This window comes from Puma concolor, chromosome D3 (genome assembly GCF_028749965.1).
Source record: "Puma concolor isolate L17-30 chromosome D3, mPumCon1.1.hap2, whole genome shotgun sequence".
NCBI lineage: Eukaryota > Metazoa > Chordata > Mammalia > Carnivora > Felidae > Puma > Puma concolor.
The window spans coordinates 92,443,733-92,465,712 of NC_141678.1; the positions used below are offsets into that span (position 1 = coordinate 92,443,733).

Consider the following 21,980-nt stretch of genomic DNA (forward strand, 5'->3'; position numbering starts at 1 on the left):
TAATTCCCGCGGTCCTGTTGCCTTCCTGTTTCCAAGGCGTCTTGTCTTTTCGGATGAGGGGATTCTACACGTGGTTGATGTTTTCTTCTGAATCTTCTCTTGAAATAACAGTTTACGATTAAAATAACATTAAGATAACACATACGAAAGAAAATTACTATTCTTTTAAGCCCAGCTTTGTTTTGTTTTGTCACGACGACCAGGGACTCAAGACCTCTCTCAGGTGGTGACGTCGCAAGGCCTGGTATCCACCTCCAGCGGCCCCCACGAGATCACCCTGACCATTAACAACTCGAGTCTGAGCCAGGTGTTGGCGCAGGCTGCCGGGCCCGCTGCCGCGTCGTCCTCCGGGTCCCCGCAGGAAATCACCCTGACCATCTCTGGTTAGTCACTTAACGTCTTAAATCTCCTCCCCCCACAGTTGAAGTGTGTCTTAGTCGTATGTATGTATGTTTTCGGCAACACCGAATTTTGCACAAAGCCAGCGCTCCGGAAGTGTTGGTAACACGTGTGGGAGATTCAGGCTTAGCGAAAGACCGTCACAGTTGAGATCGAACCAGAAGTTAAAAGTGAGAGTTCCTCACGTCCACTCTGAGACCACTGTGTGGCCACCTCGCTCTGGTTAGCAGACAGCAGGAAGCTGTGGCTTCATGTGCCGTTTTCCTGCTACGTGAAACTAGAGGACTGTGGTCGGCACAACCTGAGCGTGAGGATGCTCTGGGCGCCTCCTGACTTCCCAGGACTCTGCACAGGCCGTGTGGAACAGCGTTAAATGTGGGGTAGAGCACCGAAGAGTGGAGAAACGGGAAGATGATGGCCTTTGGCAGTGGAGGTCACTTGAAATTGGCAAATTGATCCCGTGTGTCAGCCGAGAGCAGGCGTTCCGTGTCTCCGGGCTGTCACGTCCACGACCAGACTTCTCTCCGTCTGTGTCGTGTGTGACCTAGGTCAGCCTGGAACACGTTTTACAGCGGTGTGCTGCCCACATGACTCTTAGCTGTGAGCCCTTTGTGGTCATTAACAGTCATTTTCAAATTTAGCAGCCCTTTGTATGACCCTTACTATGTGCCAGGCGCTCTTCTACGGACTTTTACAAATATGAACTCATTTAATATTAATTCATTCAAGCCTCATAGCAACCTTATGAGGCTGTTGTTACAAATAAGAAAAACATTTCGCTGGGAGGCGAACGCTGCCCCTGGAGAGAGGGTGTGATGGCGGAAGAGGAGCGTTTTCCCTTAAACACTGGGGAGGGCGGAGGGCGGAGGGCGGACCGGGTAACGCACTTGCGCTTCAGGGAGATTCCTGCGGAGATTACTATTGCAAAAGGAGGAAAATTTACTTAGAAAACTGAAGAAAGCTTGCTTTCTTAGGGAGCATCTTTTCCTTTTAACGCGGGTGAGAAACTTGAGGAGCTATTCTCAGAGTTTTGATTTTGAGCGACGTGAGTGATTTTAGACGCTCTTAGGCAGTGGAAATTAACTTACAGTTTTATAGAATTCGGTAACCTTCCTACTTTTGTTATATGCATCTGAATTTTAATGTTTTTTATGTTGAGAAACCTTTGTTGATCAAATTAACTTTTTGGTGTGCCCTCCGTGTATGAGGCATTGTGTGAATCCTGTACAAAAGACACATAATCCAAGATTCTGGCTTATAGTTGAGAAAGTGTGTTATTTAGCTTATGGGTTGTGCTTCTGTTTCTCCTGTATTTTCCTATCATTGATCATGTAGATACTTTGCATATTGGCATATTCAGAATAAGGAAGTGAATTTAACTAATTGTTTAAAAGTTAGCCTAAAAGGTTTACCCTGGGAGGAATCTTTAAATCAGTTGATGACACGAGGTTTTCCCAAACTTTGGGCCGGAGGCTTCTAATTCTCAATCCTCACTGTTACGCATCATGAGAGTTGTCAAGTCACAAGTCAGCGTTTCCTTATCCCGTTCGGAAAAGGCTGTAGGAAAACAGTTTGCGGTCTCTGTAGAGATTTTCAGTTGTTTTTTCCATTAATGTGTGTAATTATGAATGCTTGTCGGTGCTAGAAAGCAAAACTTCGATTGAGCTTTGTAGACTCTTAGCAATTCGGAAGTCAGTTGAGAAAAAAATATGGGGTACAAGGCAACGATAGCCCCCGGGCTCCCCAACTTGTCTCGTGTCTCCACAATAAGGTCCTCTTCTCTGATGGTTTGGTCCGGTTTTCAGTGAAAAGTTATGTCAGGCAGAGAATCAAGAAAGTGATGACCTTCATCCACAGATCCTTTGAAGACGGGTCTGCTCTGCTGATAGGAGTTTGCGTTTTTCCTTTTGCCCGTGCTCATGCCCACAGCACGCAGCTTCATTTCCTGCTCCTGTGTCTTTACCGAAGCGTGACGATGTCGATAATTACACAGCACGGTGGCAGTGCAGCATTCCTTTGTCTTTTGACGCTTTCCCCCCCGGTTTAGTCTCGCGTTTGCCTAACTTGACAGCAGATGTTTTTAAAGTAACCCGTTCACGTCCGGTCTTTGCAAAGATTCCGTCAGCAGCCGTTCCCCTTCTCTGTTCGTCTGTTTTCCATGCGGTTCGCTTACGCTTATGTGACTCCTGTGGCCATCGAAGCTGGCATCCGCGGGCGGGTCTGGAGGCGAAGGCCAGCGCTTCCTGGAAGGCGAGCGGCACAGGTCCCCTCCCCCCGCCTGCCCTAGTGCTGAGTGTCCCCGCCGCGCAAGCCCGCTCGGCGGCGGCTGGGTTCGGGGGCTCTAGGGTCACCTGCTTTTACAAACATACCCAGCCACACCTGCCAGTCTACCGCATTTGGAAGTATTTTCAAGTCAGTTTAAGTTTTAGTCAACAAAGTGTAATTTTAAGTGCCTAAATACGGAGTTAAAATAGAACTCTTTGGAAGCACTTGAAAATACTTAACAGCTTAAAAAATGGAAACAAATACCGTCATTTAGGGAAAATGTATTGCTGGTCTTTTCAGTTTTTCTAGGAATATTATTAAAAGTGAAATAGCTTTAATTTGAATAAGATGTTATTATATGCTTAGCACACGTGCCAGTATGTAAGTTAACATGTTATTTTCAGATATCACAGTATTAATTTCCATGTAGGTCGAGACCTCATTCAGCACAATTCTTACGGAAATAGTGACCTAAACGGAAGCATGAGATTGTCAGCACCTGCAGTCAATGATCAGTGTCCAGGTGCCACCCTAACCGGAGGCAGTGATCAGCTGCTCTCGTGGAGTGTACCGCTGAGCTCTTCAGGTGTGCACGCGGCTGCTGGCTGAGCCACGGACACGCTGTGTGCCACGGCGTGGCCACAGGGCTGTGCCCCCGGTCGGGGGGTCGGCGGACGGGAGCAGGACCCCCGTGTCATCTGTGCTCTGTCACGTGTCACGTGATTCCATACTCCCTGGCCTTACCCGTGCGTGTGGGGTTAGCAGCCGAGCCGAAATTCTGCTTGCCAGGGAGGGCAGGGGAACGGTCCTGTTCCGACACACGAGGCGCGATGGAGTTGCGCGAGTTAGCACTTGGAGGGCTCGTCACAGAACCGTGCCCTGTTCCCCGTGCGGGAACCCAGCCCGTTCCTCCGCGCCCTGCAGCCTGAGTCTCCTGTCACCCGCTGCTGTTAGGAGAATGCAGTTTTAAAATGGCCTCTTGCTAAGCTTTTCAAGTGTAGAGTTCTATAAAAACTTAAATGATCTCCAGTAACATAAATGACAGCTTCGCAAGTAATGGTCAACGGTTTCCAACGACATGCCTGTCTGGTTTATCTCCTCTTGTAGAGATCTTGTTAATTTCTTAGCCTTCTTATTTTCCAACTCTCCATATCATCTTTTGAGAGGAAAAATTTAATTTTTACATATATTTGGAGGCGCAGCTAGGCTTTTTTTCTTTTTCATGCTCATTTGAGATGCTTTCTTATCCGGTAATTCATTTCTTCACTAACAGACTGTATAATGTGTACTGTGTGATAAGAACTGTACTCAATCTGGGAATAGAATACTGAGCAAGGCAGACGTAGCGCCTTTGCACTTAGGATCCTAGGAACTAATGGGACACAGGCACTTACTGAGGAATCCGTAAATCATTGTAAACTTGTGGCGGTAACGATGTATAAAGGAAAATAGGCCATCGGTCCTGGGGGATTTAACCTTGTTGGGACAGGGCTTCTGTGAGAGTGGGGCTGGGAGTGTGGGGGCATCTGTCCACCCCTGTCGTTTGCTGAAGCATGAAATGAGGCCTGAGTGGTTAAGAACTTTGTTCGAATCCCATGTCGGCAGATCCAGAGTCTGGATTTCTGGCCCATGATGTCCCCTCTGTATCTGATCCTTGTGTCTCGTAGGCCGGAGCGAGTGGCTGTCCGGCTCCGGTGCGGACTCTGTTCTGGAATGCTAGCCATGTGAGCTCTCTCAGCCCGCTCCCCTGGGGCCGTGACATCTCGTGTCTCCCTGGAAGCTCTGCTTAACATCTTTTTGAATCCTGGGCAAATGGTTGGAAAGACCAGTGGTTTCAGGTGTTTCGATTTACATGGAGTGGTTTTCTTGTGCTGCTCTGGGGATTGTGGGTGTTTGCTGGTGCAGCAGATAATTGAAAATGGGAGATGTTCCGATCAGGATGGAGAAGCGGATGGCCTGAGGGCCCTGTTTTGGCCACCAGTATACTTCATTACAACACTGTCGTCTGGTTAGAGAGGAAGTGTTTTCCCTTGGGATCGCCCCCGCACAGAGCCGTAGAGCCTTGCGTGCAGGGGAGGGTCCCTCGTGAAGTAGAGCTGACCACAGCCAGTTGTGCCTAAGGGTCCTGGGTGTTATTCACTAGCGTTTCTTTGAAAACAACGAACGAGCCCTTTTCCATGATTTAATTATTTTTCCCTTTGGACTTACTGTTTTTTAAAATTTTTTTTTTTCAACGTTTTTTATTTATTTTTGGGACAGAGAGAGACAGAGCATGAACGGGGGAGGGGCAGAGTGAGAGGGAGACACAGAATCGGAAACAGGCTCCAGGCTCCGAGCCATCAGCCCAGAGCCGGATGCGGGGCTCGAACTCACGGACCGCGAGATCGTGACCTGGCTGAAGTCGGACGCTTAACCGACTGCGCCACCCAGGTGCCCCTGGACTTACTGTTTTAGAGCCAGCTGAGAATACTTTTTTTTTTTTTTTAATTTTTTTTAACGTTTATTTATTTTTGAGACAGAGAGAGAGAGACAGAGCATGAACGGGGGAGGGGCAGAGGGAGAGGGAGACACAGAATCGGAAACAGGCTCCAGGCTCTGAGCCATCAGCCCAGAGCCTGACGCGGGGCTCGAACTCAGGGACCGCGAGATCGTGACCTGAGCTGAAGTCGGATGCTTAACCGACTGAGCCACCCAGGCGCCCCGAGAATACTTTTTTTTTGATGTCACTTGAGCTTAATTTGGTGCCTTATTCAAATTTATTTTCCAAGCAATTTAGTGAAATAAAATAAAAGTTGAGCTCATAACGTGAACACGTTTGTTTAGTGATGTAATAGCAGGTGTCATAAACACAGGATCGAGTTTATACGACCAGGTCAGTTGTATTATGTTCTCGTGTACCTTTGCCATCTTTGAACGATTCCAGATACAGGAAGAAATTCTTCCACATGCTGAACTACTCAGGCCTTGATAGCTGGCAACTATTTTGCGAGGTTTGCGTATCCACTGGTACCGGTGATAATGCGGGAGCTGACCCGTCAGTACAGTACAGGGCGGGACATTGCTTCTTGAAAGGGCGGCGTTTTCCTGAGCGTCAAAGTCACTCCCAGACCAGGCTTCAGGCCACACCGTGCCAGAGTTGAGACCAAAATGACTTTGACATGTGACTTAGACATGCCTCTTCTAAATTTTTTTTTTTTTAACGTTTATTTATTTTTTTGGGACAGAGAGAGACAGAGCATGAACGGGGGAGGGTCAGAGAGAGAGGGAGACACAGAATCGGAAACAGGCTCCAGGCTCTGAGCCATCAGCCCAGAGCCCGACGCGGGGCTCGAACTCACGGACCGCGAGATCGTGACCTGGCTGAAGTCGGCCGCTTAACCGACTGCGCCACCCAGGCGCCCCAAGACATGCCTCTTCTAAAACCCTCAGTGATTTTACAAAACTTCTGTTGCCAGCCAGTCCGTTAGACCAGAGCAGGCTGGCATGCCCGTGACTGTTCTCACTTGTAGTTCTTTCCGTCTTGTTCACAAGATGGGCCGAGGCTCCCCAGCCCCCCGGGACGGCGTGCTACCTAACTGAAGCGTTGAAAAGAAGTGTGTTACGTTCCAGGGGGGGCTATACGTGAATCAAAGTACTGCAGTCAGCGTTTCACATGCGAGACAGAAACACGAGCTTGTGTTCGGGTGTCTGACACGGGGCCGAAAGCCATTTCATTGGCTCCAAGGGCGTTGGTGACAGCATCGGACACACGTGCTTGTATCAGAAAACGGTCAGATGTGACGCAAGTGCCCTTTCAGAGGCTTGAGAGATTTAGCACAACTTTTTAAGGAATTGATCTCAAACGGGAATCATCTTTTTGGTCTTACCCTCGTCCACTGTTAAGATAATTTTGATGAATAAATTGGGTTATGCTTTCAGTGAAAAAAAAGGAATTCTTTCCTTCCTTTGTAAGGTTATTTTAGCCTTGGTGTCTTCTAGATTTAAGTATAATCAATTGCTTATTTCCCATTCCCCATTTGTTGGGAACATTTTATAAGTAGGGAGGACATTCTCCCCACTTTCTCCTTGGAAACGAATGGCTGGACTGTGTGTTTCCCTGTTCCCGTGACCCCCCCCCCCCCAACCTTTATTGCCACATCTTTGTTTATCTCAAGAAAAAACTGATCTCACATCCTTTAAACTACTTATGAAACCTTCCAAAATCGTAATTAAGTTTTCTTAGAAGCTATGAAAACTTATCCCAACAAAGATTGAATACAGTGTTGGGTTTGAGGACCGGAAGAGATTTGTTAATCCTTTAGACGTTCCTGTTTTTGGAGTTAGAATCATATGCTGAAGTAGGACCTAGCTCTCTGTGGTACAGCCTGAGTGTTTGTGCTTCAGAGCCGGTGAATGAAAACTGAAAGTAAGACTTTTTGCAGCCTTTGCTCCAGTATTCAGTCTCAGTTTCCATGTTGAGAGTATTTAATTTGAGTTAAAACTGTGGTTTCTGAGCTTTAAATAAATCTTCTTCTGTAATTTAGAACTATATATTGAACAAATGTGATTTAGTTACTTAATTTCATGCTGAAGAAAATTCCATTTTTTTCCTACTCACATCACCTGTTTTTGGACCATTTTGAGGATTGAAATTGTACTTGAGCTGATATCCTCTTTGTGGGAAATGTCTTGAACGAAGCACGCACGTGAAGTGCACCCCCACACTTGGAGAGAGACGTGAGCTCCAGGCGTTGTGTGAGGTTAGTGTCTCCACTGGCCCGTGTGTCAGGATTCGCTTCAGCGAAACGACACACAGGCTTCTGTTTTCTCGTTGCGTTTCTTGTGCTGCACAGCCCTGGACCCTCTCCCTACGTTAATAATCGTCAGAGAGAAAGATGCTACTGGTGGGAGGGAGAAGAGGTCTCGTTCCTTTATTTCAGGAATTCCTTTATTTCGGGTGAGGTTTGACCAAGTCTTGGCCATCCGAGGAGCAGCTCTTGGCTTTGCTTTTTGTAGATGTGATCCTGGCGAGCCTGGTGCCGGCACGCCTCTCTCCGCCCGGCGCTTTGACAGCCCAACCCCCGTCTTCTCCTTAGTGATTTTGACCGGACATCAGTTCACCCGTCTGGTCACTGCCACGTTTTACAGGATCCTTCTTTTTAATCTTTGCCCACTCCTGTTAAAATCATGCTGGTCTGCAAGAGTAAGGGTGCGTGGAGGTGAGGTTAGAACACGAGCTTGACCGTTGTGCTGGTAACTGGAGTGCTTAGAACATACACCCTCCACAAATCCACACTCCTCCGGTCCTAGCGTGTCTTAGCAGTCCGCTCTGCGCAGATGCCCGGCAAGGTGGGAGGGGTCCGGCGAGGTTGTCTTTGGAGCCCCGGTGGCTGTGCAGAGCAGAGACTCCTAGCCTCCTAATGGTTATACTGCTTTTGAAGGTTCCAGGTCTGTGCAGCACAGTGTGGGACTCCAAGAGTGTGGATCTATGGAGGCATTGTATTTGGAGGACTCCAGTTACAAGTAAGTAACCTAGCTTCCCTGTTGGCCCCTGATCAGAGCAGAGGCTCTGGACCGATGTGACCCAGGTCACTGCCAAGGATCCGCAGGAGTCTCTTTTTGTTTTGTTTTCACACCTAATGAGGACATAGTGTTTTCAACTCTGCTTCAGTTACCATCTTGGTGTATCTGTAGCACCGAGCCCAGCGGCTGACACCGTGGATGATAAGTCATGTTTGTTAGATGAATGGAAGCCTAGATCGTGAGATTTGTGCGTGCGTGTGTGTGTGTGTGTACACGCATGTGCATGTGTGCTATGCTTACCAGTGAAACCTCACAAGCGTGTTTTTGTCGGTGCGGACCGCAGGCCCTCGACACCCCGTGCTCAGCCCTCTCATTTGCCAGTCGGGTGCATGAGTTTCTGTTTCGTAGAAGAAGAGGCCCTCCTTTGCCTGATTCTGTCCCAGATACCTTCCTTTCTCTTCTCATTGGCTACAGGGGGAAAGTGTCAAAAAGTCTTGTTGTCTTTTCCAAAGAAGAGTAAGATATCACGAAGGATAAATTAATGTTTATAGGGCGCATGAGGTTCATTTCAGACGAAGCAGACCTAAAGGAGGTGGAGGGGAGGCCTCAGCAGAGATGGTCACGTGAGCTTTGGAGCCGATCGGTGCTCAGGGGGTCACATTCGGTGCCTTCAGGCTGCTCTCTGGTCCTCGACGGGGACGGTGTCCTGGAAATTCTTGGCAGTTTCCTTCTGCCTTAGCGGTAGTGACTAGGACTGTAGGGTCATATTTTTACTCTTCTCGTCCTGTTTTGTTTTTTCTCTACGTTATACTTAAGCAGAGTGTATTTACGTATATAAAGATATTTAGAAACTATAGAAGCCTTGCCATGAAATGGGAACAAAAGATTCTCTGATTATCTTGATGCAATTTCAAAAGTGGGGGCGATGTAGACGCTGATGATGACAGACGCAGTTCCTCTATGAAAGCCGCTCTTCCTGTCCCAGCAGAACCGGGCTTATCTAGCTCCACCGCTGATGTGTTCATTCTTCTCTTTTGCAGAACTTAATGCTACAACTGGAAGCCTGCCTTCGACGACACCCATGTCTCCGTCGGCCATATCTACTCAGAACCTGGTCATGTCTTCATCAGGGGCGGGGGGAGATGCCAGCGTCACGCTGACTCTGGCCGATACTCAGGGCTTGCTCTCCGGAGGACTGGACACGGTCACACTCAACATTGCTTCTCAGGTAGAGCACGGCCTTTCCTTCATGGAGACTACCCTTTAGTTCTTTCTTTCCTAAGTGTGTATTCTGATCGTCTGTTTCAAAATTGTTTTTTTTTTTTCCTGATGAAAATACAAGTAGTATGTTCAATGCACAAGGGAGAGAACAAGAACATTCCGATAATACAGAAAACTGTTTTCAAAAAATCCTCCTCCCCAGGGGCGCCTGGGAGGCTCAGTCAGATGGGCATCTGACTCTTGATTTCTGCTCGGGTCGCAATCCCAGGGTCATAGAGTCAAGCCCCAAGTCGGGCTGTGTGTTGAGGGTGGAGCCCGCTTGCCATTCCCTCCCTCTCCCTCTGCCCCTCTTCTGCTCGCAGGCGCTCACGCTGTCTCTCTCTGTGTCTCTCTCTTCCCCCGTCTCAAAAAAGAAAAAAAAAAATCCACTGCCCAAACGGAACTAAGATTAATGAGTTAGTCTATATATCCTTGTAAACCTTCACGCGTTAACGTTTCTACAGAAACGAGTTCGTGTGTACGTTGCGTGGTGGGAACCTCTCGCCGGCTACTGCTCGGTGAATATCTTCCCCATCAGTGATTTCAGGAATACGCAGTTTTCGAGTGGCTCCGCAGCATGTAGCTCTAGGAGTTTATTGAGGGGCGTCCTGTGGCCCTCAGGGGCCCCACAGGTGGTGGAGGGATCTCACGCTCTCAGTCACCGTGTCCTTCGATGAGTCAGCAGGTGGCGGTGCTGGATTGCAGGTGTGCGTTTTGAATAGTGCGTTGAGCTGGGACACCGCCACACGTCTTGGTTGAGTTGGAAAAGCCACGATACGGTAGAACGAAGGTAATTAAGGAGAACCTAGTTTCCCTCTGACCGCCTGGCTCCGAACCCCCTAGGACGCAGAGCGCGTTCGGGCAGCACCATCGCTCTGCCCCCGGCGGCCCTGTGCGGAAGGGTACTTACCGGGCCTCCGGGACGACAGTGTCCCGGACCCCATCATGCCAGGCGCACGCTGGCTGTTTTGACTCTGCAAACTGACTTCCCTCTTCTAGGTTCTAGTTCTTTCCATTTGTAAAAGAGGGATGTTTCCCGCCTCGCCCCCTGGCCAGTGCTGAGCCAGTTTCCGGCCGTACGAACACAGGCCGTCGCGCTTGCAAAGTGCTCGCGGGCTGCTGGCCAGTGGCCCTGTCGGGGCCCCCGGGGTGACACGCACGCGGTGCCGGCGCTGCCCGGGCGCCCACCTGGGAGGGCCATTTGGAAGCCAGCGTCCATGAACCTCATCCTCACTGAGTGGCCTTCTGTGGAAAAGCGTGTGGTGGGCGCTGTGAGCGCGGGGGGGGGGGGGGGCACCTGCTGAGTTCTGTGCTGCGAGTCCTTGCTCACATCGTGTGACAGTTATGTGTTCTCACGTGTTACTCAGCACCTGTTTGTCATGACACAGTCACCCTTCTGAATACCGAAAATTAGCATTGTGTTGGGGGGGGGGGCGCCTGAAAATTAGCATCCTGATGTGGGAGGGGGCGCCTGAAAATTAGCATTGTGTTGTGGGGGAGGCCTGAAAATTAGCATTCTGATGTGGGGGGGGGCGCCTGAAAATTAGCATCTGTTGTGGGGGGAGTGCCTGGGTGGCTCAGTCGGTAGAGCATCAGACTCGATCTTGGGGTTGTGAGGTCAAGCCCTCTGTTGGGTGTGGAACCTACATATATACGTATATGGGGCACGGGGGGTAGCCGTCTTAAGAGGTCCATGTGCTGTGTTTTCTTTCTAGATGCAGGATGCAGGGAGCCTGATTTCTGGTGAATCGCTGAGTGTTGTTATTTCCTACCCTGATTCTAGCGCGTCCGTCACAGGGCTGGGTTTGGGTTATCCGTGATCTGGGGCGGGCGGGTAGGGAAGGAGGCTGCGCAGAAAGTACCTTTTACGCACTTACTCTGCGAAGAACAGACTGCCGGTCCAGGTCCACGATGCCATAAAGGGCCTTAGTTTATTTGCTCCACCTTCGACTTGCTGCTAAGCTGCCGATTTTATATTCACACGGTGGTAGCTGTAAATAGGACCTTGTATCACGGTCGCCATTCAAAGCCTGACGTACGTGTGGTGCTGCCTTGCCCTTGACCGGCTGTGGCCAGTGCTCGGCCTCGGCGACATGACTGCCATCCTGTTGCATTTCTCTCCAGCCCCCAGGCCGTGTCCCCGTGTGCACTTCTAGCCACGTAGTTCTGGAAGCAGCGTAAGGTAAAAACTATTCAAGGTGCAGATTTTAATGGAATTCAGTGCCTTTGAATAAGTTTTGCGGGGTGGGGTCAGTTTTGATGAGAAAGAGCCAGGGAACCATTTGTTTTTCTGATTATGGGTTTATTTTCTGTTTGTTAAATTAGATCGCTTTGTTTTTTGCAACAGTAGTATTACTGATCTCCAAGAGAAATTCTGTAGTTTTAATTTGAATCTTTCCTGTCGGCTGCCAAACTTGGATTCACAATGATTTAAAACTGAAAATATGAAAAGAAAAACAGAACAAACCTGTCTTAGCTTTAGGAGTGTAATTTTTCTAAGTGTAATGAATTGTTGTACAAATAAAACCATCATTTGCAAGAGGTCAGTGAACATCTATGGAAGTGTCTATAAATATGTAAATTATTAGGATTGATTATGACTATAAAAACGTGACCTGGAAATCAAAGGTATTTGTGAGAAATTAATCGTTCTAGCAGTAAGTGTTGCATACAGGCGAGAGTCACTAAGCCGCAGAAGTTGAATGGCTTAATATTAGTCCCTTAAGACTGTTCACAACATGTGCTGCTTGAATTCAGTGAGGAAATAAGTGAGAGCAGTGAGAAGGAGCTGCTGTCTGCAGGTGAAAGTCACACAGCACGTGGAAGATCAGGGTCCCCCTAAAGGCACGGAAAGGACACGAGATTGTGAACACGTGAATTACAATTTAAAGAGGCAGTATATTTAAAAAGTAGTACACTTTTTTGAGTGTCATTTTTGTATTTTTCTGTGTCTGTTTATAAAGTCCACAAAAGAAAATGGTTCTCAAAGCAAAAAGCGGTGGTCTTAAGTAGTTTACTTATGTCGTATCGTTAAATAGTTTTTAGCCAAGGGTCGAAGTTGAGTCTGTCGTAGCAGAAGGTTTGGAACGAACACATTTCTGTAAGACCACGATTAATCGTAATTTAAAACTTGCAACTAGCCCAACTAGAGAAGAATATTTTGTGGGGTAAATGATCATTCTGAGACCGAAAAGAATTAGTTTATTTAAAAATACAATGTGTGGAAGCCAAAGTTAGAATACAGTGATTGACACACACTTGGATTAAGAAGCGACTTTGTAGTTACTCCACTAGGAGAAGTATTAAAAGAAAAATTGGTGAGTTACGAAGATTCCTCTTTCAACTGCAAACCTGAAGTTAGGTTTTCTTTCCAAATGTTGGACTGTTGTTGGTGGGGGTGGGGATCAGGCCCAGGGTGTGTCACCGCTAGGTGGCTAAGTGTGACAGTTTTTTTTGTTTGTTTTTAAAAATTTTTTTTTCATGTTTATTTTTGAGAGAGAGAGAGAGAGAGAGAGAGACAGAGCATGAACAGGGGAGGAGCAGAGAGAGAGGGAGACACAGAATCCAAAGCAGGCTCCAGGCTATGAGCTGTCAGCACAGAGCCCGATGAGGGGTTGGAACCCATGAATTGCAAGATCATGACCTGAGCCGAAGTCGGACGCTTAACCGACTGAGCCACCCAGGCGCCCCTAAGTGTGACAGTTTTATAAGGAAATGCAAGCATACGTTTAAAACTCTGTTCAAGAAAGCAGAGTGATTCTTCAGCATTTATTCTGAAAACAAAAAAAAAGTAACTGATTCTTGATGGGAATTCTATTTTATATGAATTCTTGTGGGTTTTGGTTTCTTGTTTGTTCGTTTGGTTTTTATTAATTAACTCTGTTAGTACAGACAACTGGCCCGGTACAAAACATAGGAAACTTCGTGGTTAGACATGTAAATGTGGTTTTCCGGGTCTTAATAAGAAGTCAGAATTTGACAGTGCGGTGAAGCGGACACTGACAAGTCTGATTGGAGACTCTCGATATGAAAAGCAGCCGGTTCTGAAGTAATGGGACTTGTTTTAGCCCGGGCTGCTAATTCCAGCTCCTCTGCTTCCTTCCTGTACGTGTCTCGTCCTGGTCCTGGCTTGTTCTAACTCTCGCGGCATTTTCATTGAGGCGCAGCGTTTATTGTAGTTCATTAAGAGTTCTACAGGGAATTGAGGCCATGAGCTGCTACGAATATATTCCTGGTGAGATTAGCACATGGGAATATTAAATTAGGTTGACTTAGAGGGACCTGACAGGGAGTCAGATTTGCCGTCATACCAAGTCTCACCCATCAGTGTGGCAACTCTTGGTAATTTTGCAGCAGTATTTCCCAGACTTGTTTGCACGTGACAATCCTTGGCTCTCGTCCTGCAGGGTTGATTCAGTAGTAGTGGGTGGGGCTGGAGTCTGGTAGTGGTCCCCTCCCTCCCCGTGACTCTCCTGCAGCCCTCGGCCCAGCAGCGTTCAGGTGCTTGCAAAACCCACGTGTGCTTGAGAGCGAGAATTCCTGTAACTTCTAACACAGTGCGAGCCAAATATAGCAAAGAAACACACTGTAAGTAATACTGCAAAGCGAAAATAAATGACTTTCAGATGGCGTCATTTTAGCAGAGTCAGGTCACTGCATTCATGAGTGTGGCTGATGGTTGAGCATTTATTTTACTAGATGCTTGGTTTTTATGTATTAAAAAAAATTTGAATATTCATTTATTTTTGAGAGCACGCGAGAGAGAGCAGGAGCAGGGAAGGGGCAGAGAGAGAGACACACACCCACAGAATCTGAAGAGGCTCCAGGCTCCGAGCTGTTAGCACAGAGCCCGACATGGGGCTCGAACTCAGAAGCTGCGAAATTGTGACCTGAGCTGAAGTTGGACGCTTAATCGACTGAGCCACCCAGGTGCTCCTGAATGCTTGATTTTTAAATCAGGGTGTATACATTAAGAGGACTTAATATTAGCAGTTGAACCACCAACAGTAAGCTAGTAAGTTACGTTGTGTTTGGGGTTCTTTTCATTAAACTTTTTATTTTGAGATAATTATCGACTCGTCGTCAGTTTTAGGAAAGGATACGGGGCTGGTATCCCCAGTGGTAGTATCTTGTAAAGCTGCAGGGGCAGTATCACAGGACCTTCCAGCCCACAAGTTCCAGCCCACAAGGTCCCTCACGTTTGATTTCCTGCATCCCCTTCCCCTGACAATTGCTCGTCTGTCCCCCGCTTCTGTGATTTTGTCCCTTCGGAACAAAAGGAGTTGCGATTTGTCCTTGAAAATCCTATAGAAGCTGAGTATCTCAGAGGCCTTAGCTTTCTTTGAGAGTATATGGATTTACTGAGCCAACGCTGGTTCTTAGGTGTATCAGAATTTCTGGCCAGCAGTTGCATTTGTCTTTGATGGGTAAAATTACGAAATGTGAATTTATTAATTTTGATTGATGCCATTCCCCCAAATCGGGTGGTTTGGCGAGAGGGCAGGCAGAGCCGGCCGCAGACAAGGCACCACTGTGCAGGAGTCACCAGTACTTGAAGGGAGCCTTATCGAACCGTCTTCCCCACCGGAGGGGGATAGCGAGCAGGAATCTCTGTGGATGTAGATCAGAACTTTTCAAAATACGTCCGTGTAAAAAAATTTGATATATGGAGACACCTAAAATATCATTTTGTTTTTTTTTGTAAAGGTGCCTGCAGAAAGCAGAGAATCCAAATCAATTTAAGACACTCCTTTTGTCTAGAATCTATGACGACGTCCTTGTAAATTTATGTTCTGCCCCATGTTTCCCTGTGTGCCTTGGGAAGTGTCTTTCCACAGGAAGTGGACCTAAAATTCCTTCACTGCCTTCTCAGTCCGTTTTCCACCGCCCACCCCTGCTCAAGTCTCTGCCCCATTGGAGCACAGCTCGTGCAGTGTCCCAAAGACACAAGAACAGCCCTTGTCTTCAGCCGTGGGGGACCTGTGACACGGGCCACGTTCTTTACGACCCAAGTTCTCTTGGAGACTCCTGGCCCCTTCGTGCGTGGGCATTGGCTCTTGAATCCTTGTGTTTCACGCACACGTTCTGATCACGGGTCGGCCGTGTTGGAGTCTGTGCTGATTCGGCAGCCCGTGCTGTGTGTGTGCGACGTTTGCGTGGCTCCCGCGCTGGCGTGTGCGGTCGGCCCGCCGGGTGCAGTGGGAGGTGTGCTGGAGCAGGGGAAGGCTCAGAGCAGCTGGTGGGCCACAGCAAAATGGAATGTGTGGTGTTTTGGGTTTTTTTTTAAAGTTGATTTTGAGAGAGAGAATGAGCAGGGGAGGAGCAGAGAGAGAGGGAGACACAGAATCCAAAGCAGGTTCCAGGCTCTGAGCTGTCAGCACAGAGCCCCATGTGGGGCTCGAGCCCATGAACCGCGAGATCATGACCTGAGCTGAAACCAAGAGTCAGATGCTTAACCAACTGAGCCACCGGGCACCCCCGAAACGTGTGTTTTTAAGCACGAGTGCTTATGATATATATATATATATATATATATATATATATATATATATATATATATTTACAACTTTGTTGAGATATAACGTGTGTGCTGTAGCGTTCACTTGTTCAACTTAAAGGATACAACCTACCGGTCTTTAGTGTGTTTACAGAGTTGCACACCCACGACCACATCTAGTTTGGGAACATATCATCACCTCAGAAATGTGGCACCGTGAGCAGCTCGCGGTCACCCCCATGTCACCCCTGCCCACCTCTCGCTGTCTCCCCCGCCCCTGACAAGCACCAGGCACTCTCCCCTTCTGTGGACGCACCTGTTTGGGACGCGTCACATGAGTGGGTCTGCACCGGCCCCCCTCACTCAGCGTCTTCTGTTTCCACGGCTCACCCTTCTCGTGGCTGAAAAAAGCGTAGATACACCTCGGTTTACAACCCCTTCTTGGTTGCCATGAACGTTCGTGCATAAGTGTTTTTGTTTCCCTGGGGCAGATACCTGGGACGGAGCTGCCCGGTCGCCTGCTGATTCTGTGGTTGTTCCCGAGGGCCTGCCAGCTCATTTTCCACAGTAACGGCTCCCGAAGCCATCTTTTAAATTCTTCCTGAGTTTGATAACGGTACGGCCTCTAACACAGTCTGTCTTCAGCAGGGTCAGCAGTTCCCAGCCTTACTCACGGATCCCTCGCTCTCCGGCCAAGGGGGGGCGGGCTCCCCACAGGTCATCTTAGTGAGCCACACCCCCCAGCCCTCCTCCACTGCTGGCGAAGACATCACCTACCAGGTACGTCGCTCACACTCAGCCCCAGGTGCTGACACACGGACCGAGAAGGGCTGGTCCCTCCGGGGGTGGGGGGGCGGCGTCTGCACCCACGCGGGGATAAGGAGTGGGCACTGCGGGGCAGCCAGTGGTGAGCGGAGGACACTGGTCTCGTCCGGGCCGTGATATGTTGCTTGTTGGGTGGGCTTTCCGTATTGCAGAGTCATGTAGAAACAACTCGTGAGTCTGGTTGTAAATTTATTCCTCTGGCCAACCGATCCGACTTCACTTGGCCATTTACCTGCGTTTAGTTCTTTTCATAGGTTTTCTTGTCAAGCCTTTGCTGATTGTTTTAAGTCTGGTTATACTTTTTCATGCATCACACCTATATGTGTCTGCATGACCTATTTGTCATTTGACCAGTTTTGTACTTAAAATGCACGTTTTCAGGGTCTAAGATTTAGTGAATGATAGTTCTAAATATACAAGAATCTAAAAGCTCTTTCCTTAAAACTTTTCAAAGTTAAAGTACAGATAATAAATACTGACTGTAAGCAGCATTACATTTTATGCAATTTTAGCAAGTAAGTTTTCAAGAAAATTTCTCATTGGCCTTTCAATGGGATGAGGACTCCTTTATTTTTATTTTTTTTTTATTTTTGAAAGAGAGCACAAGTGGGGGAGGGGCAGATGGAGAGAGAGACACAGATTGTGAAGCAGGCTCCAGGTCTGAGCTGTCAGCACAGAGCCCCACGTGGGGCTTGAACTCGTAAAACCATGAGATCATGACCTGAGCCGAAGTCAGATGCTTAAGTGGGCCACTCAGGCGCCCCCCGAGGACTCCTTTGTGTTGAAGAATTGAGACACGGTCAGCCTCATGCAGCTGCATGTCAGCGCGGGTCATGGTAGCCCACTTGTCTCTGGGGCTCTCGGGCTGTGCTGCCCGTGGAGGACGGCCTGGGGAGGCTCCCCATCTGATCTTTCACTTGTGGTCCCAGCGATAGGGCGCCGCCTCGAGTCTTCATGTCTTGTGATGGCGTCCAGTTACCATAGCTACTGGGAAGGACCAGCGGAGGAACAGAGGCACGTCAGCGCCATTAGCTCCCAGGGTCTGTTTCAGGGACTGCACTTTTTGCATCATTTGCTTTAATCGTGTGGTTTGTTTTTGTTTTAATTTTTTTTAATGTTTATTTATTTTTGAGAGAGAGAGAGAGATAGAGCACGAGCAGGGGAGGGGCAGAGAGAGGGGGAGACACAGAATCTGAAACAGGCTCCAGGCTCCGAGCTGTCAGCACAGAGCCCGACGCGGGGCTCGAACTCACAAACCGCGAGATCATGACCTGAGCCGAAGTCCGACGCTCAACCGACTGAGCCACCCAGGCGCTTTGGTCTGATTTATTCCAGGGGTTTTCAGACTTTTTTTGACTCACAACAAATATATTTTATGCGCTGATCTGAATACACAGTGTGTCCTTGTTTCTTTGCTTTGCACACACCGTCACACGTAGAAACGTGTACGCCTAACAGGCACCATGAAGTGACACCTATTTATGGCACGTGATGCAACTGCATCATCTTTGTGCCTCTCATGTTTTCTATTTTGTTTTTTCATTCCATTCTTTTTTTTTTTTTTATTACGGCACAGATTAATAATATTAGAGCACCTTGTAGAAATCTTTTCTTGTTAGGTGTTTAAATTTTATCCATTTCTGTATATTACAGTATTATGAAAAAGTACTTGATAAACTAGAACAAAAATGTTGAAAAATCCCATCAATTATCTTTATAACTATTTCTGATTTTCTTCCACTAAATTGTCCTATATAAGTTTTCACCTGCAAAACCAAAGTCTTTTTTATAAAAGTGAGTAGTAAACTCCTCTGGCTTTATTTATTCTCCGGGTGCTAATAGCATCCCATTAAAATGATTTGAAAACCTAATTCGTTGTGGTTAAAGTTTGGAGAAAATGCTCTCATCCAATCAAAAGCTAAAAACACCTTCTACTAAGTATTGTTTATATTGCACTTTGCTGAGAAACATCTTCAGCCAAGGCAGCAGCATTGTGGGGGCAGTGTCCTTTATACTTGTCTCTGCTAAAACTACTATCACGAATAGCATTTCCTGAGTACGTGCTGTAAGCCAGGCGTTATTCTCAGGACCTTTCATGGGTTACCTCATCGAGCCGTCACCAGCCCTGATAGTTATGGTTGACCGGATGAGGAAGCCAGGGACAGGGTGGAGAAGCTCTCTCCAGAGCAGCCGGGACGTCAGGTGGGAGCCGAATTTGCACCTGGGAGGTCACGTGTGCGGAACCCCGTTCCGTTCTCTAAACTCTGCCCCGAGTGCGAGAGCGGGCCGGTCAGATAGGATGCCTGGGTCCCCGCCGCCCCCCCTAGGGTGACAGACGACACTCGGGGCTGAGCGTGCCTGTGTCGAAGGGTGCCTCTGTCGCTCTGCTGCAAGCCGCAGCCGTGGAGTAACGCCCGGGCTTTCCGGCCCCACCGCAGGTCACTGACGTCTCTGCCGGCCTGGCCCAGGGCGGGCCGCCCGAGAAGGAGGCCCGGCTGCACCAGTGCGTGGAGTGTGGCCGTGGCTTCGCGTCGGCCGCCATGCTGCTGCAGCACAGCAAGGAGGTACACGGCCGGGAGCGCATCCACGTGTGTCCCGTGTGCAGGAAGGCCTTCAAGCGCGCCACTCACCTCAAGGTAGGCTCCCCCGCGGCCCGGCTGCCGTCCCCCAGCACCGCCACCCCCTCCGAGGGTGACCGACGCGATTCGGTGGAAGTCCTGAATCTCACCGGTGGAAAGAAAAGGGTAACAAATGTGTCGAAGGCACCCGGGAATTCTCTGGAAGAGCTCCCGGCGGCCAGAGCTGGAACAGTTGCAGCAAGAAAAGGTATAAGGTAGCATTGGGTTATAACCCACGGCGCACGATAAATCCCCGCGAGTCCTCGCGGAGGTAAATGTGCTTGGAGAAGCTAATGGCCAGGAAGAGGAGACAAACCCAAGCAATTTGTGTGGACACCGCCCTCGGGGCGTCCCCTCCTCCTTCCTTCTTCCCCAGGGCGCACGAGGATGCGCGAAAAACAGTTAAGTGTGCCTGGGAGGGGCTGACAGGTGAGACGTCAGCCACGTGGTGAAGCTTGTCCACGGTCACGGAGCAGGCTGTGCACCCCTGATAGTCTGGGACCGGGACACCTCCTTACCCCCTAAGCCCAGAGCCACGGTCCCATCACGGGAAACATTTCAGACGGTTCTCAGTCGACGAACATCCTGCAGAATAGCTGAGCGGTGCTCCTAAAAACCGTCAAGGTCACGGGCAACGAGGGAGGGCAGAGGCCCTGGAGAGCCGCACAGCTGGTGCCCGAGGGCGGCGGGGTCGGCCTGCTGTGTCCGACCTGCGGGGTGGGGCCCCGGGTGGGCTGTGCCGCGGACGTGATCCCGTGGCTGTGTTGCCTTTCCTGTCACAGGTCTGTGGTCCCGGCGTGACCTCAGGTGTCTTGTGTGGTCGTTAACAGGAACACATGCAGACGCACCAGGCCGGCCCTTCCCTCAGCTCCCAGAAGCCCAGAGTGTTCAAGTGTGACACCTGTGAGAAGGCGTTCGCCAAGCCCAGCCAGCTGGAGCGGCACAGCCGTATCCACACAGGTAACTGGGCCGCGCCGTCGGGCTGGGCGCCGGGCGCTGGAGCGCCGCCGAGGAAAGGGGATCGCGGCACACGTGCCCTGTGGAGCTGGGCCTGCACGCTGCCGTCGGTCCCTTGGCCCGCTGGCTTCCGCAGGCCACAGAGTTTGTGGTTTCCTGGGCGACCACAGAACTCAGGACGCATGAGGCGCCGGCTGCTGCGTCCTCTGGGGCTGGGCCCGCATTCGGGGGCGTTCCTTCCCTTCCCCTACATCCTCAGGCTTCTCCGTGCGGACGTCCTGTCCCCACCTGAGCCTGCTCGGGTCTGTCCCTGCCTCTCCCGCGCCGTGACGCGCCACCCGCCCTGATCCGGCCCGGTGGCCTCCGCCTCAGCGCCTTCCCTGCTCCGCCGAGGCCTGGTCTGCCTCCGCGCCGGCCGGGTGGAGACCCTGGGGGGCAGGCGGACGTGGCCGTCTCGTGCCCTCTGAGGACCTGCAGCTGCGCCTGCTGTCCGGTGACTGGCACTACTGTGCGCGACCTGTGCTGGCCTCCAGGTCTCCCTCCGCCCGCCCTCCTCTGACTCCTCTTCAGGTGTCAGCCCGGACACCACCCCCCACGAGGCCTCTGCGCCCTTCGGTGCCCCTGGCCGGCCCCGTCTGCGCCCCTCCCGGCCCCGGGCTCTGGTGTCCTTGGGGACGTCCCCGGTGGTCCGCACAGGCCGGCACTCGGCAGTGTGGGAGTGAAAAACAGCGAGGCCGTACCTGCTCGTGTATTTACGCGCTAAGGGGCTTTCCCAACGAGCCGGGTGCGTACGGAGGTGTGGAGAGCCCGCTGCTGGCACGTCGCCCTGTGCGCTGCGTGCCGCTTTCCGGGACCGCCCCCTTCCCGCGGGCGCTCCGTCTGCAAACCAGCGGAGAGCCCCGTGCAGCCTCCGGTCCCTGCGGCGGCCGCCTCTGCTCTGGCAGGGTGTGTGTGGGCCCACAGGGACGATCCCCCTCCGGGTCCCCCGAGTCCGCTCCAGTGGCTGTAATGACGTCTGTGATACCGTTCCCTCTGTGTGAGGGAGCACCGTCACAGGTACAACGTCCTCGCATGCAGAGTCCCGGGGATTACGGCAGGACAGCGTCGGAGCCCTTTCACGGCTCTGCCTGGCACCGGTGAGCCGTGGTTGAGACCTTCTGTGTCTCAGCCACTGGGTAGCAGGGACAGACTTAGAGCGACACCCTGGGAGCAGAGCAGGTGATCTCTGAGCCACTACGCGGTGCTTCCTGCTGACACGTGGTCCAGGAAGGCTGCGCCGGGAGAGCGGACAGACCCCTGACCAGGAGGCAGCCGTGCAGAGTCCACGGGAAGGAACCTTGTAGGCCCAGAGGAAGGGGTCGTGCCCTGGGGGCTTCGCGGTGGCCCGGCGTGTGGGGCAGAGGCAGGGACGGTGAGGGGCAGGGCTGCGGCCGGAGCGGGCACTGGAGACGAGCCCACTGCCAGACAGGCTTGCGGCAGGAGGCCAACATGGAAGCTTTGCCTTCGGTTTTCAGTTTCTACATTAACTCAAAAGCAGCTAAAATGACATTTGAGAAAATACTAGATAAACTATCCTTTTAATTGAGTGGCTTTGATGTTCTCCGTACTTAATGTTTTCTTGCCTTACTGCCTAAGGTGTATTAGCAACATTTTGTGTA

At 50.2% G+C, this 21,980-nt stretch overlaps 1 protein-coding gene across 12 annotated transcripts in view; it reads left to right on the forward strand.

Moving 5' to 3' along the window:
- The window catches only part of ZNF236 (zinc finger protein 236), a 109,120-nt gene that overhangs the window by 82,915 nt on the left and 4,225 nt on the right, over window positions 1-21,980 (forward strand). For 8 of the 12 annotated variants that reach the window (XM_086683242.1, XM_086683248.1, XM_086683249.1 and 5 more), the window contains 5 exons: window positions 204-383; window positions 9,207-9,394; window positions 16,568-16,702; window positions 19,186-19,383; window positions 20,196-20,325. In XM_086683242.1, the coding sequence (XP_086539368.1) occupies window positions 204-383; window positions 9,207-9,394; window positions 16,568-16,702; window positions 19,186-19,383; window positions 20,196-20,325 (831 nt within the window). Of the gene's footprint in view, window positions 1-203; window positions 384-3,094; window positions 3,251-7,287; window positions 7,404-8,084; window positions 8,167-9,206; window positions 9,395-16,567; window positions 16,703-19,185; window positions 19,384-20,195; window positions 20,326-21,980 lie in introns of those variants that run through there. The other 4 variants (XM_086683252.1, XM_086683243.1, XR_015242668.1 and 1 more) reach the window with 4 other exon arrangements.